Genomic DNA, 17646 nt, shown 5'->3' on the forward strand with positions numbered 1-17646 from the left:
GAAGCTAAAATTTAAAGAAAACAACATACAAATGTATCTTGTTTTGGCAGTCAGTTTCGGGGAGAGGTCTTTATCTCCCATCATTAAATGGCTGACTAAAACCAAAACCACTTACCATGACACTCAGTCAGATGAGCCTTAAACTCGATCTCTATTTGAAGAGATCTGGAGAAATTGAAAAAAAAATAAGTAGGTGATACGTGCTAAACTTAGGTCACTTTAGCGCTTCAGCACCTCTGTATGTCCTTGTTTAACTAAGTGCCATAGTTCCTCATACAAGTAACTCTCGCCGAAGATTATGATTCGCATAAATCAAGTTATCACAGAGAGAATATAATANTATTTTATATTTTAATAATTTTTAGAGTTATATGAGTTATATTTTAAAAAATTGTGAACGTGAATAACGAGTAAAATATTCGTTAATTTCGACAACGCTGGAGTTATGACACATTATCCCTTCTTTGTTTCCACACTGTCAAGCTTTAATTCAAAAGCACAATTTAATATTATTAATTAATTCTTTTTTATCTTTAAGCTACAGTGTCAAATTTAAGTTTTTAAACTTTATCCATTATGAAATATTGTTGAATATCTTAGAACAGAGAAAAATCTATCGCGATACGATAAAGTTGCGCTATGGCTTCGTTCTACAGTATTTTCTAATCTACAATGACAGTAATTTGTATTTGCTAAACGTTTCAATCATGCAAACTTATACGTTGTAAGAACACCAAAAACTGAAATAAATCTTATTTAATCAAGAACCTTGATTTACATTTGCATATTTTTATATTTGTCCACGTTACGCTGTAGTGGTACAAGGACTGTCTGCGATACTGTTTACCGTTTCAGCATCATCTGGAAGACCTAAGCAGTAGCAAATATACAATTCGCAATAACCCCATTATGCACCTAATGCACCGCATCTATCGCGGCACTTCTTGTGACCGCTTTCATCAACTTTACAGGTATATAAACACTTGTTTTTGCTGACAAGAATTCCATTTATGACAGCGTCTACTTCAATTTTCAAAACTGAAATTATGCGAATGAGTAAACACTATGACTTAGTCGATCGTGGTGCAGACTTGTTATTAAAATAAGCAAACATACACTTTTTTGCATTAAAGTATAATTACTTAGACATCAGCAAGAAGTAAATAATCGAAAATTGGACTTACATATTAACAATATGGCTGCCAGAATAAATATCTTAAACATGATTTCGGTTGTTTTCGATTATTTCAATGTGTAGAAGCATCGACATTTTATAGTAAAATGGTTATTATGTGATTTGACACCAGGCATGCGCATAATAATTTACTTATCACCTGGCATGGAGTGTATAGGTTTACAACATATGGCAATAACATCCGCCATCTTGAATCGTAATACGATGTGTGTTGCTAGAAGCCATAAAAACATGTAAAATTAAAGTGTATTTGAAATATTAATCAGTAGATATATCGTTAATCATTTATGCATGTTTTTATATAACTACTGAACCAAACTAGATCGTAATTTAATGATTTAATCATAACTAACAAAAAGTGCTTTATTTGTTAATAACATATTTGTCAGTAAACATTTTTATTGTCATCGTAATGATGAATTCCACGAGAATCATTTCAAAGTTATTTTATTCACTTTTATAATTTTATAGCAAAAGTTTGGTGGAAACCATAAAACAGTTAAACGTCTGAACAATTACAGCTTTATTGCTAACAACTTCTCTTCTGTTATTATTTCCGCATTTTAAAAATCATTTTGAAGTTTTATTTCTGTTTCGTTTAAATATAATTTATAGAAATAAACTTTCTGAATGATTGTTCTAACTGATAAATAATTTTTATTTTTTGTTTTTTTTCCAATTATCGGAGAGGAGGAAACTAGCCTTCATTTGGAGATGGAATTAGACACGCAAGAAAATCCGGTAGAACTAGGCGACAACCCTTTGGTGGAATAGAATTCCGTCACTAACTATCACTGTTTGTACATAGAAACGGTTAAGCAGAGTGCAGCTACACTCCTCTTCTGGGGTTTTGTCGATTATAAATGGGTGCCTAAAATAATAAAACGTTTTACAAGACATATTGTTACATATTGTTCCTTTCACTCTTTTAAAGCTCTCTGTACGCATCTAAAAAGGTTTTTCATGGCATACTTCTCTGAAATAATTGTCCATAAAAATGATTGAAGTTTTTTAATTTACTTCGGTACAAGGCTACACAATATAACATGTTAAGTTTGAAAATGTGTTGACCACGATGAATCTAATTTTATTAGTATAAGTAAATCGCAAAAGAGCTAACCTGAAGTAGTTGAGAACCTCATCCTGTCCAGTTAAAATTTGTTAATTACAACATACTGTATGGACTACAAAACTTGCTTAATTTAACAGTTTTACAAACGGAAGAAAGACCAAGAGAGTGCTAATTTGATAAGAAAAGTAATATTACATATTAATGTACGATTATGATTACTTTTAATTTATCTTCTAATAATAATTCACAAAATCTGGTATCAATTATTTCCCTCATTATACATAGAAGAGAAACTATCATTATATTTTATTTATTAAACAATTTATCTACATCAAACTTTTCTGCACCTGTTTTTCTTTACTCTGTATGATTATCTGCTATTTATAAAAGTATAAATACTTAAAATTTCTAAGCAGCTACAACTGTTTGTTTTAAAAATATAATCATGTTGAAGTCATTTATCTTTGCATCTTTACTTTTAATGTGTAAGTTCTTTATATTTTAGTTAATATTTTCTTAGTTATTATGATAATATGGCAGTTTAATACTCATTTATATATGATCGACACTATTTAAATTATATATATTTACCTACAATCACCACAATAGCCGTTATTGTATACAGAGATAGCTATTTATAATAGGTGTGCTTTTTTAAGTTTAATTCATTTAAACTTGTTTAATATCATCGCATTATTGCCTAAATTTTCTTAAATGAAAAGTACTTTTGATTCTTTTCGTAGTTTGCAAACTTGTAATAGTGGATTCACTCCTCTTTTTATTTCTTTCACTTGTATGCTTGCCTTCAGTTATAGACTAAACCAGAGTTTTTCAACCTGTGGGTCGAGACCCCCAGGGGGGTCACGGGTATAAGAAAAAGACAAGTGTTTGTAGGTCCTACACTACAATAAAACAAATACAATATCAGTGAGAAGACTGACTGTGCCTGTTTATTTTACAGTACAATTGGTTTTACGATCGATATTTAGGGCTTAACAGAAAGAAAATTAAATACGTAGTTTTTAAAATCACTGATATAGTTTTAATATAGCCCTGGGGGGTCGCCAGAATTTTTTAACTTGTAAAGGGGTCGAGGATTCAAGAAGGTTGAAAAACACTGGACTAAACTATAAACTAAGGGCAATTTTTACTTTAGTGCACGGAAGATTTTCGATGTAACAGCCAATAAACTATACATTTCGATAATATGCAATTTTCGCATTCTCTGCAGGTATCAAAGTGGACGCAGATGATATTCCGGGTGGATATCCGATAAATACATTTGGTTGTATTTATCCGTGTTATTATGGGCCAGAAGAAGAGCAATGCAAAGAATTCTGCAAATACTTAGGGGGATCATATGGATATTGTTATTTCTACGCTTGTTACTGCGAATATCTCCCGGAAACTGTTCCGCAACTCAAAGAGCAAAAATATTTTGGTTGTTCCAACGGACAATGGGAGATAACTACTACAGAAGAACCTTGACCTTATCTTTAAGCTACAGTGTCAAATTTAAGTTTTTAAACTTTATCCATTATGAAATATTGTTGAATATCTTAGAACAGAGAAAAATCTATCGCGATACGATAAAGTTGCGCTATGGCTTCGTTCTACAGTATTTTCTAATCTACAATGACAGTAATTTGTATTTGCTAAACGTTTCAATCATGCAAACTTATACGTTGTAAGAACACCAAAAACTGAAATAAATCTTATTTAATCAAGAACCTTGATTTACATTTGCATATTTTTATATTTGTCCACGTTACGCTGTAGTGGTACAAGGACTGTCTGCGATACTGTTTACCGTTTCAGCATCATCTGGAAGACCTAAGCAGTAGCAAATATACAATTCGCAATAACCTTATTATGCACCTAATGCGCCGCATCTATCGCGGCACTTCTTGTGACCGCTTTCATCAACTTTACAGGTATATAAACACTTGTTTTTGCTGACAAGAATTCCATTTATGACAGCGTCTACTTCAATTTTCAAAACTGAAATTATGCGAATGAGTAAACACTATGACTTAGTCGATCGTGGTGCAGACTTGTTATTAAAATAAGCAAACATACACTTTTTTGCATTAAAGTATAATTACTTAGACATCAGCAAGAAGTAAATAATCGAAAATTGGACTTACATATTAACAATATGGCTGCCAGAATAAATATCTTAAACATGATTTCGGTTGTTTTCGATTATTTCAATGTGTAGAAGCATCGACATTTTATAGTAAAATGGTTATTATGTGATTTGACACCAGGCATGCGCAGAATAATTTAGTTATCACCTGGCATGGAGTGTATAGGTTTACAACATATGGCAATAACATCCGCCATCTTGAATCGTAATACGATGTGTGTTGCTAGAAGCCATAAAAACATGTAAAATTAAAGTGTATTTGAAATATTAATCAGTAGATATATCGTTAATCATTTATGCATGTTTTTATATAACTACTGAACCAAACTAGATCGTAATTTAATGATAAGCGGACAATGCGACTTAACATTGTTTTTCAGTATACATATTGGTAATACAGATTCCTGTTAACGAGTAGTTTGTACTTTTGTTATTTTTGTTAACTATTCGTGTTTGTAGGTTTCTTGATACTTACTTTCTTCATACAGCTTGATATCCTTTAAAAGGAACAATTGGAATCCACGTAAGAGATGAGGCGAAACAAGAAGCATAATGTGTACAGAAATAACTGAAGAAGATACCTTTCTTCAGTTTGTTACATCGTCACGAAACTCTCGTTAAAAATTCTTTTAAAAAAACTCTACTTAAAAAATGGTGCCCGAAGTTACAGTTGTTTGTACGACTTAGAAAATATATTTAAATAGAATTAAGTTGTCCTGTTAAGTGGTTTGATTCGCGTTTCTTGGCTCACTTCTTTTTAGTATACACATTTCACGACCACAATATGAAGGCGATAGAAACTTCATTATCACTGCTCTGTTTAATAGGATACGCATTGTTTTCATTAAGTCCGAAATGTTTAAAATGCGTAGCAAAAAATTAGATAGAACGACAAGTTTAGTTACTCGCACCTGATGAGACGAAGCAAAGAGTAAGACAAGTATAGGATTAACCGAGTAAGATACCGTTTGTTAGTCTCTTTGGCTTATATCGTTACGAACCTTTCGTTATGAAGTCTATTATAAAATTCGTAACATGTTCTAATTACATACAATTTGTATGTATTTACAACATATATCGTAATTCACTGTTATTTGTACTACTAAAAAAATATCATAAAATAGAATTAAGCTCTACTGTAAATCGCTTCGATTCGCTTTGTTTCGTTCACTTTTATATGGATGGATTATTCACAACGAGAATTTCGTGACGATCGTAACGAGGAACTTTGTGATCACGTGCTCTGCTAAATAGACGATAAGGCTGCTATAGGAAATATCGCGAATGCCGTTAAACTTTTCTAGTGTTAACGATAGGCTAACACTTGTGTAGAATTGAAGACACTTTCTATAAACATATTTTCTTCTCTAAATTTGTTTCGTTGACAAAAAGTAGTTTCTTTATAGCAACTAGCGTTTCGTGCATGCGTAATCTTGCAAACATATATGTATGCACCAAACATATTACACCAACGTGTAAGGCATTATGCAGTGTTTTTTAATACTGGAATTTTATTTTCTAATTAATAATTTTAGTAAATGCATTTTATATATATATATATATTCTGATCGTATTTATATAAATTTATCTTAACATATAGNTTTACGAACACTTTTTCTTTCTTATTATAAACATAATTAAAGAGCCAATCTCTTCTGAATTTACACGTATTTATTTAAACTTGAAGTAACACTTCTGTGACTAAAAATATGTATAGGAACTAAACTGCGCTTTGTGTATTTAGTCTATTTAGCAAAATCCAATTTAACAAGGTTTATCAGAACGCATATTAATAATACAAATTCGTGTTTGTAGTTTGTATTGTTTGTTAACTATTTGTGTTTATAGTTTTTTTTTTAATACGTAGTTCTTTCATTCAGTTCGAAATTCTTAAAATGCGTAGCAAAAATTTACTAGGAAAGAGGAATGGTTTAATTTCTCGTGCGAGATGAGACGAGGCAAGGAGCAAAATGTGTACACGATTAACCGAGGAAAATACCTAATCTCAGTGCGTTATATCGTCAGGAAACTTTCGTTAAAAATTCTCTATTTAGAAAAGCTGGCCGTCATTTCTGTTTTTTAGTACAACTTAGAAAATTTAGTTCTACTGTAAAGCGGTTCGGTTCGCTTTGCTTTTATCACTGTTTCCAGTGTTACAAAGAGAATTTCGTGACGACCGTAACGAGGTACTTCGTTATCGCGTTCTCTGCTATGTGGACTGGAATACACGAAGCGAAGTTTTCTTCTTGTACATATTTAGAATCACAAAATTGTCATTTCATATACGGGTAAATGCAAAAAAGATGGGTTTCTGTAATAACGTTTAGAGTAAATAAAATAAATTGTTCGTATTAAAAATTATAATCATTATGTACGTTACACGATCAAAAATAGATTTTTCCAATTTTTTTTTAATTCTTATAGTTTCTGTACTGTGATAGTGAGGAGTTAGACTAAAATGCACACTCTGGCCCCACACATAGCGGTTGACAGAAGTCAGAGTATGCGAAAAAAGCGATTGTCAGAAAATGATAGTTTTCACTTTGTATAGCTGATTTTATATCTAGAAAAACTACAAACACGAATCGTTAACAAATGCTGATTACCGTATTATCGATATTAATTCTAATTAAACTTGTTAATTTGAAATCTCCATTTGTTTCACGCTCACATCACTAAAATATTAAAGTACTCGTAGATTAAATGGAAATTCTCAAACATAAGTTTCAAACAATGTATAAATTGTGTAAACTATATTTTAACCAAAACATAATACGAGTCTATTATTACGAAATAATACTTTAAAGGCTTACTCTATTTACTAGTATATTTACTACTACTCAATCTATATATATAATCGAGACGAGTTGAGAATAATAATAATAATAAGCGCAGAGCCCAAACAATTAGGAGTTAATAGTTTAAACTTGGGACACAGTTAGGGAACATTACGAGAACGCACACTAAGACGGGATTTTTCGAAATTCACTCGGAGAGGAAAAGGCAAGATTAAGGTTACGACAATGAAAGTGTTAAGTAACATTGAAAGTATCAACAACGAAAGTGTAAACAAAAACCGACGTGCATGATTTACAGGCGCAGATGCAGGTTTTTCGTTTTTGCGGAAAATAGAACATTTATAACCCATCTATAAATTCGTAAATTAGTCTATAAACAGGAGGACCTAATTTTTGCATTCTTTGAAATCGGGTAAGATTGACTGTAACGTAATAATATAAAACTTCCCTATCGTTACTTTTTCCCCCGCAACGCCGGGCCTATCTTCTAGTTTACTAATAATAAAAAGCACAACACTTACCGAACCAACATAGAAAGAAAATGCGTAAAATTATGTTTAGTATTCGATATTTATTTATTTGACCATAACTATGATCTTTATCTAGTATATTTTAAATTGGATACGTGCCAATAGTAATTTTTTTTATAAGACTTGTTTCAATTTCAGTTTCCGATTAAAATAATATTATTATTATTAAAACTAATTTAACCAANTAATCATTTATGCATGTTTTTATATAACTACTGAACCAAACTAGATCGTAATTTAATGATTTAATCATAACTAACAAAAAGTGTTTTATTTGTTAATAACTTATTTGTCAGTAAACATTTTTATTGTCATCGTAATGAAGAATTCCACGAGAATCATTTCAAAGTTATTTTATTCACTTTTATAATTTTATAGCAAAAGTTTGGTGGAAACCATAAAACAGTTAAACGTCTGAACAATTACAGCTTTATTGCTAACAACTTCTCTTCTGTTATTATTTCCGCATTTTAAAAATCATTTTGAAGTTTTATTTCTGTTTCGTTTAAATATAATTTATAGAAATAAACTTTCTGAATGATTGTTCTAACTGATAAATAATTTTTATTTTTTGTTTTTTTTCCAATTATCGGAGAGGAGGAAACTAGCCTTCATTTGGAGATGGAATTAGACACGCAAGAAAATCCGGTAGAACTAGGCGACAACCCTTTGGTGGAATAGAATTCCGTCACTAACTATCACTGTTTGTACATAGAAACGGTTAAGCAGAGTGCAGCTACACTCCTCTTCTGGGGTTTTGTCGATTATAAATGGGTGCCTAAAATAATAAAACGTTTTACAAGACATATTGTTACATATTGTTCCTTTCACTCTTTTAAAGCTCTCTGTACGCATCTAAAAAGGTTTTTCATGGCATACTTCTCTGAAATAATTGTCCATAAAAATGATTGAAGTTTTTTAATTTACTTCGGTACAAGGCTACACAATATAACATGTTAAGTTTGAAAATGTGTTGACCACGATGAATCTAATTTTATTAGTATAAGTAAATCGCAAAAGAGCTAACCTGAAGTAGTTGAGAACCTCATCCTGTCCAGTTAAAATTTGTTAATTACAACATACTGTATGGACTACAAAACTTGCTTAATTTAACAGTTTTACAAACGGAAGAAAGACCAAGAGAGTGCTAATTTGATAAGAAAAGTAATATTACATATTAATGTACGATTATGATTACTTTTAATTTATCTTCTAATAATAATTCACAAAATCTGGTATCAATTATTTCCCTCATTATACATAGAAGAGAAACTATCATTATATTTTATTTATTAAACAATTTATCTACATCAAACTTTTCTGCACCTGTTTTTCTTTACTCTGTATGATTATCTGCTATTTATAAAAGTATAAATACTTAAAATTTCTAAGCAGCTACAACTGTTTGTTTTAAAAATATAATCATGTTGAAGTCATTTATCTTTGCATCTTTACTTTTAATGTGTAAGTTCTTTATATTTTAGTTAATATTTTCTTAGTTATTATGATAATATGGCAGTTTAATACTCATTTATATATGATCGACACTATTTAAATTATATATATTTACCTACAATCACCACAATAGCCGTTATTGTATACAGAGATAGCTATTTATAATAGGTGTGCTTTTTTAAGTTTAATTCATTTAAACTTGTTTAATATCATCGCATTATTGCCTAAATTTTCTTAAATGAAAAGTACTTTTGATTCTTTTCGTAGTTTGCAAACTTGTAATAGTGGATTCACTCCTCTTTTTATTTCTTTCACTTGTATGCTTGCCTTCAGTTATAGACTAAACCAGAGTTTTTCAACCTGTGGGTCGAGACCCCCAGGGGGGTCACGGGTATAAGAAAAAGACAAGTGTTTGTAGGTCCTACACTACAATAAAACAAATACAATATCAGTGAGAAGACTGACTGTGCCTGTTTATTTTACAGTACAATTGGTTTTACGATCGATATTTAGGGCTTAACAGAAAGAAAATTAAATACGTAGTTTTTAAAATCACTGATATAGTTTTAATATAGCCCTGGGGGGTCGCCAGAATTTTTTAACTTGTAAAGGGGTCGAGGATTCAAGAAGGTTGAAAAACACTGGACTAAACTATAAACTAAGGGCAATTTTTACTTTAGTGCACGGAAGATTTTCGATGTAACAGCCAATAAACTATACATTTCGATAATATGCAATTTTCGCATTCTCTGCAGGTATCAAAGTGGACGCAGATGATATTCCGGGTGGATATCCGATAAATACATTTGGTTGTATTTATCCGTGTTATTATGGGCCAGAAGAAGAGCAATGCAAAGAATTCTGCAAATACTTAGGGGGATCATATGGATATTGTTATTTCTACGCTTGTTACTGCGAATATCTCCCGGAAACTGTTCCGCAACTCAAAGAGCAAAAATATTTTGGTTGTTCCAACGGACAATGGGAGATAACTACTACAGAAGAACCTTGACCGTCTTTACTCTGAAACAAAAATTATTAAATTTTCTGTTAGTGAAACGCTTTCCACAAACAGTTACAATTGTTAATTAATAATAAAAGAGTATGTAATAATTTATCGAAAATAAATCTAAATTTAAAAACTGATAAATTAATTATTGAATTTAAAATTTTTAAGACTTATTACAAATGATTCGCTATTATCAATTTAACATTATGCTTAATACTTATTATGTGTTATAGAATAATTAAAAATACTGACANTACAAGAAAAAAAGTTTGCTTTGTGCATTCGAGTCAACTTAGCAGAGCACGCGATAACAAAATACCTCATTACTATCGTCACGAAATTGTCGTTGTAAATAGTCTAAATACAGACAATTCGTAAGGAAAGTTTCGTGACGATATAGGCATTTAACACTGAGAAACGGTATCTCCCTCAATTAAACCTATACAGATTTTGCTCCTTTCCTGGTGTGATCTCGCTCAAATATTCCAACTTTCGTTCTTCCTAGTGATTTTTAGCTACGCATTTTAAAACTTTCAGACTGAATTAAGAAACTAATCATTAACAAAAACTATAAATACGAATCGTTAACAAATGAAAATATCTGTGAGCGCAAGGAATTTTACGGGCCTCTTAAATATCTAAATTTTCTGTTAATTGTAAATAATCTAGGAAAAAACCCGAAAAATTTGAACTCGATCCGATATCACCGATTGAATAACAATTAGATGGGAAAGTTTACACTTAGGTGTGAACAATGCACCATTATTGTCAACATCGTCAATCACGTGTTCGCTTTCTCAGGACAAGGCTATAAAAGGGCATTACAACGGAAGTTCAAGGCGATTCGTCATAGGAAGTTATACTTCATGATCGTGCCACCTCGACTCCTGAACCTCTGTACAGTCAATTCGATCCAGCTACAGGGAGAAGACATCAGATAGAAGATACCGAGGACTCCTACCTCTTCCATATTGACAGTTGTGCCAACTCTCCATTACACTGAGAGGTATTTAGGGGATATAGATTTTGTCAAAGTGTTCACTCTTGAACTAGAAATTAGGGCAGTGACACAGTTCCGAAATTCGTCCCCAATTTCTGTAAATATTTTAATATAACCGCATTTAACCTTAGTATTCCTGTAACTTAGGTTTAGTTATTCAATAAATGCTTTGTTATTTTGTTAACCTGTCTCCTGTCTAAACGGTACCTGCCGACTTACCTACGAACTCCCCACTCGATTTGACCTCCTAGTTATCCAACTACCCAGAGATTGGGCCTTACTGGCCCATGCAGAGTGAGTGATCATTTGGGAATTTACCCATGGCCCACTGCCAACCTCACATTGGTGTCAGGACTGGGATGAAACCAACATCCAAGCATTTAATGGGTTAGTCCGTTTTAGGCAGTGTCAGCAGAACGCAGGTTTTGTCCGCAATAGACAGGTTTTCTGGTTCCCATTTTGTGAAACCTAAATAGCCCAAGATTACACTAGATAGAGGATTCTAGTATATAGTTGCATAAAAATGGAAGGCAAAAATCCTCGCGCAACTTTACGAGGATTAGGTAGTTTGGTTCCTTTACTGCCTGCGTTCTCGGGACAAGCAGAAGGTCCCCGCATCAGTAAGATTTTGACTCGTTGGTAGATGTAGCAAAATTGTCAGGATAGACAAAAGCGCAAATGTTAGCAGTAGCAAAGCTAAGACTTACGGGAATAGCAAGAGAATTCAGTAGAAAGGATAGACGGATTAAGGACGTTGAGGATTTTGAGGAATTTAAGTGTGTTATGCTAGTGCGTTTCGAAAAAGTCCTTTCAACCTTCAAGTTCATAAATCTTATGCATGTGTACAAAAGTTGGAGGAAGATGTACAGACATACGCAGCATGATTACAAGCCTTTGCTACCGAAATTCAGATAAAGCAAGAGGGAACAGATGCAGCGGAGACCACAATTATTAAGCACATACAGGATAAAGAATTAAACGAAAAATTGAAAGCTCAGTTTCTGAATGGCGTACATCTTAAAATCAGACAACATGTCATGTCACGTGAATCTGCTACATTTGACAAAGATTTAAAGGTTGCTATAATTATGTGAAGAACATATAGAAACTTTGATGGAACAGCCCAGTTTTAAAATCAGATCCATTAGAGAAGTCAAACCTGATACAGGAAAGTCAGCAGAGGATTGGGAAACATTAAGAGCCGCTATTGAGAAACTTCGATCTCGAGAAGCTGAATTATTGGGTAAGACCAGCTATATAGAAGAAACGATTAATTTCCTATTTCCTACCCTTGTGTAAGATGAAATAGGCCACCAATGCAGATTCAACGGATAGATAATGACGAGCCAGATCCCTCATTAAAAGAAAAGGAAAAGTGGAAAGGCATCATACGAACCACTTAGAAGTAAAACGAAGAGACACATCATTATCCTGGGTTATGTGAATAACGTTCCAGTCAAATTTCGAATAGATCCAGAGTTCAAAGACACAGTATTGTCAAATGAGGTTGCAAATAAATTAAAAGGGAAGGTTCTGGTAAAATATGGAAAACGAAGGAAGATAGGAGGTCTCAATTGAAAATCTATCCCAACCATTGGTATGACTGTCCCTATTTTCAAGTTTAGAAGACACAAGTTCTCCAGGTCGTGCAAAATCGTCTGAGCGAAAATCACTGCTCCTTGTGAAGAGATTATAGGACGAGATGCAATAAAGGAAGAAGGCCTCATTATCGATCCAGACAACGAGCGAATTATTTTACCAAATGGTAAAGTAAGTTATTTCTGTTCAAGAAAGAACAAAAAAAAAAAAAAAACAGGTAGTAGAAGAAAGACAACAAGTGACCAGACAGAAAAAGATGCAAATATCCTCCACATCATACGATCTGCTCATTTCACAGAACAGTCACAGGAGATCTGAATTGTCCGAAATGATGTCAAAACAAAAGTCAAAAGAATCAACGTAGAAACACGGAAAACCGAACCTCATTCAGAGCAACCTTTCAACTCGGAGTCGCAAGAAGACTCGGATATAGACACATCTAAGAAGTAAATTAAAGTGAAGTCGAACATCAGAATTTAACGTTTCGAACCAGCTTGAACATCCTTGCAAGATGGATTCGAGCCGTGTTTATTATCATTTTCTTGATTGGAAGACCGAGAATGTCCATAACAGATACAACGATAAGACCAGAAGCAATTACTGATATCTCTCCTCCTTAACGACGAACTCACCCATCCTCCTTCACAGAGAATTCCTCGATTCACCCATCGACAANGGCATAAGAGGTTAAAGGAAGTGAGTAATTCTAACAAAAATTAAGATTACATATTTCCTTCAACTTAAAAAAATCTTGTAGTTTTAGATCTGTTTGAAAAGCAAAAAGATGGCAGTTTTTAGCAATTCAATATTGTCGGCCTATCTAATACTATGAGTATTAAGTTGAGCGAAAATATTGTTGAAATAAGCTGGAAAAAAATAGTTCATTGTAAAAGCTTTTTAAATGCCACACACTGAAAAATAATAGAAAAATAAAAATTGGCTTTTTTTAAAATTACAGGTGAAGATTAATTAAAGTGGTTAATAACTGAAGGTTAATAAGATAATATTTAAATTAGAAGCTTGACTGATGTAAATATTTATAATGTAACTGAACGCTTTCATTCTAAATTTTCAAGAAGTTTAAATACTGTAATTTATCAAAAACTCTAGTAATAGTGAAAATGTGTTGTAAACCACAGTTTTAGACAGAAATTAATTTATAGGAAACCGAAGAATATATTTTATTGCATAACTCATAAAGTTTGCCAAAGGAATGGAAATTGAACTGAGTGAGTTTTTACACTTTCGATTTTTGAATATATAAAAACAAAAATCATAAGAATATTTGCATGCTCAACTAATAAATATAACCATTTGATTACAGAAATTAATTTTTAATTCATAAATACATCGACATAAGTTATATGAGATTAAATCAACCTAATTGAAATTATAAATAAAGACGACCAATTTATCATATATTGTGACATAGTCACTACACTGTCGATTTTACTGCTGTTTTACTCCTGTATATCTAAAAGTTTCAAATGCCAAACCACCATTCCCACAACATAGCATTTGTTGCAATTAAAGCTAATTTGGCTAGAAAACAAGAAATATTATCTGCTTTTGACAGCACATTATCGATAACACATGAAAAATTTTTACGAAACAATGGACAAATTTCATTCATAAATTACTTATACATAAACACTGTTTATCGGCTTTGGTTCGTGCTTTTCCATACAAGGTGGCTACTGAAGTTTACCAAGTTTTCTTTGCGAGTAAGGACCAATTCCTTTTAAAAATATATCCATATCTTAACAGTTGTTCGTTGCACAACCAGACAAAACAAAAAAGAAGATATATAATACCTATAGAGTTAAAAGCACAATAAAATTTATAATTTATTTACAAAAATACCTTATTAGCTAAAAGGGTGATCGAAATTTAAATTATATAGATGATGTTTATAACAATTGACGAATATATAATAGCCTAAATTTGGGTGAAGGAAATGGTGGGCTTCACAATAAATTTTCTGGCAACGTTGTTTTGTATGTGTTTTATATCTCAAGCGGTGAAATCCCACTGTTATTTTATAAACAAAGTATATTGATTATTAACACAAAATAGATACTTACTTTTTGCTTTTTCTCTTTTTCTCTTTTTTTTTTGGAAACCATATCTTAATCCTTTCGCTAAAATTAACTTTGTCAACAGCAGAAACGAAAGCGAAGTTTTTAATTAATTAAAGTAATGTCAACAAAGACAGAAGGTACCCAATGAAACTTTAGAAGAAGTTTCCCTTTGATTGTTAGTATAGTATGTAGAATGATAAAGGGGGTGTATTTACCGAAATGTTTATTGCCCAAGTGTGGTAACAAAACACTTATTGGCTTAAACGAAGTCAATCGACCTAGAGAAGAGCAAATTAAAGCTAAGATTGCTGGAAAACTCCGATGTAACGCAAATTAATCAAATTTTTAAGCAATTTACACCTAAAGGTGTACTTTGCATCATCACTTAACGTAAAAGTGATGAGACATACGCCTAAGGGCATCTACTCGTAATAAATAGACATATCAAGACAAATCCATTTTACTCTAATTTTTAAGGAAAAAATAGCAATTTAAATTTTATATATATTCATTTATCTGAAAAATGCTATTCACTTTTGGAATTCTTTTTTGTAGCTAAAGAATTTTATATTAAAAAATTAAAACAAAACACCCAAATGAAACTATATAAGAAAATTTAATTAGAAAGATACAAAAAAACTTTTTANCTCACCCATCCTCCTTCACAGAGAATTCCTCGATTCACCCATCGACAACACCTCCTAGAATTAGAATAGGTCATTTAGAGGAAAAATGTCCTGCCGCGAATCAAGTATTTAGTAGGAAGTAATATTAGAAATCCTGCATGCTTTAAATAGGCATAGAAAAAATTTAGCTATGAAAAAAAACACAATTTTTGAGAGAGAGAGAGAGAGAGCATTCAGTTCTGCAGATTTTTGCTTCATTCGATTCTCCAACTTGGAACTTAGTGTGTGATGAACTTTGTAACTTTTCAACAAAGCAAGTCCCAAATTCAACGAGGGCAATTCAACGGAGACAGCTCCACCAACAGGAAGTCTACGTCACTCCAAGGTCAACTAGGCTGCGTTTCTTTATGCAGCGAGAGTGCAGCGTATATGACGTCACGAGCAGCTATCGCTACACGTCGCTGCATCATAGTTTAGAAACGCTTTCCGCTCGAGCGAAACACGGACGTCATAATATATCCTTTAATTCCAGTTACAGCCGAAAATAGTGCTTTAGTTAAAGAACTACAATATTTAAATAAAGAGATATAAAGAATCGAGCATTTATCTTTCCATAAATGTGAACAAAGTAAAGAGATAAAAGATATATAATTATATTTAAAATATAGTATTTTCTTATTCTTTAGATAACTTTCAGAGTCATTTCATAAAATTTAATCCTTCTTAATCTTTCCATAATATTTTTATCAACAGTCACTTCGACTTTTTTATTTTTACAGCATAATATCGTATTATACACACAAGCGTCCATTTTGCTTTACACGTGTAGCGGACGTNTAATATTTGTAAACATTCTAAACATAATATGCTAACATATAACTCAGAATAAGAAAAAAATTGCACTCAGAATAAGAAAAAATTGTAGCTAACAACAAATATATAACATATATTAATTAGAAAGATACAAAAAAACTTTTTACTTTTGTCTTTATATAATATTTGTAAACATTCTAAACATAATACGCTAACAGAAAATAAAATACATTTACTGGTTGATATGTAAAAACTGAATAATATCATAATTATTATTTTAGGATTTATGCTCGAAACATTTAGCATACAGAATAGGAAAAAAAAATTCTAGCTAACAACAAATATATAACATATATTTATTGTTAGTTAAAATGTTGGTTTCTTATTTCTATTCAACACAATCTTTACATACTTGAACTGCATGTACCAAGCATAGATACTTTTTGTATTTTACACAGGTAAATTTCGTATTTCTATTTTTCCGTGACTTACATTCAGCAGATCTTCTTCTTTTTTTTCGATACATTACGTAGACAAATGTGAAGGCCCGGCTTTAGGATCTGACGGAAGTATCCTTTTTGCTGTTGTTCTGATTGTTTTCAAAAGATTCAAAATACATTTTCTATTATCAATACGTTCGCGCATTATAAGAATAGACAGTTCTTTCAAATATTCTCTTCTATTATTCAATTTAGATGTATTTTCGTTTTCTCGGTGAATAATATAAAAATTAATTCTTGCTAAATTTAACATACAGTAAAAAATGATCATAGGCCATCGTCTGGTGTTGCGTACGCAATTATAATTCCCGGTTAACTGGTCAACGGTATTTACTCCCCCTTTGGTTCTATTATAAAAGGATATTATTTCTGGCTTTGCCGCCAGTTCTGTTTTCTTATCAATTCCTTCACTATGATGTAATAATGACAAAAGCAATAAATTTTTCCTTTTTTTGGCACATAGGAGACCAAGGTGATCGCCTTAGTAAATAGAAACTTACTACTGTTTACTTTTCTATTTTTTAAATTTAAAAATTCTGCAGGAATTTCTTTTCTATTTTTTCTTATGGTACCAACTAGCGTTAATCTGTCTTCCAATAAATCTGTAGCCAAACTGAAACTCGTGAACCAGTTATCGGTAGTTATATTACCGCCGCTGTTAACTATCGGCGTAGTTAATCTTTTCACTGCACTGCAGTGTTGCCGCAATGAAATTTCAAAACGTACTGAAGCGCCTTCAAAGAATGTACTATTTTCCTTCAAAATGTACTAGTTCTATGAATACTTTGTTTACGTGCCTATATATATATGCCTATATAT

At 31.9% G+C, this 17646-nt stretch overlaps 1 protein-coding gene across 1 annotated transcript; it reads left to right on the forward strand.

Moving 5' to 3' along the window:
• Window positions 1–9159: 9159 nt before the first annotated feature.
• LOC111614472 (neurotoxin Cex9-like) lies at window positions 9160–10263 on the forward strand. Its single transcript, XM_023355851.1, has 2 exons — window positions 9160–9208; window positions 9955–10263. Exons 1-2 carry the CDS (start codon window positions 9169–9171, stop codon window positions 10209–10211), a joined length of 297 nt encoding a protein of 98 aa, XP_023211619.1. The 5' UTR covers window positions 9160–9168; the 3' UTR covers window positions 10212–10263.
• The last annotated feature ends 7383 nt before the right edge of the window (window positions 10264–17646 follow it).

This window comes from Centruroides sculpturatus, unplaced genomic scaffold (assembly GCF_000671375.1).
Source record: "Centruroides sculpturatus isolate CEXI.00-Female unplaced genomic scaffold, Cexi_2.0 scaffold1684, whole genome shotgun sequence".
Taxonomy (NCBI): domain Eukaryota; kingdom Metazoa; phylum Arthropoda; class Arachnida; order Scorpiones; family Buthidae; genus Centruroides; species Centruroides sculpturatus.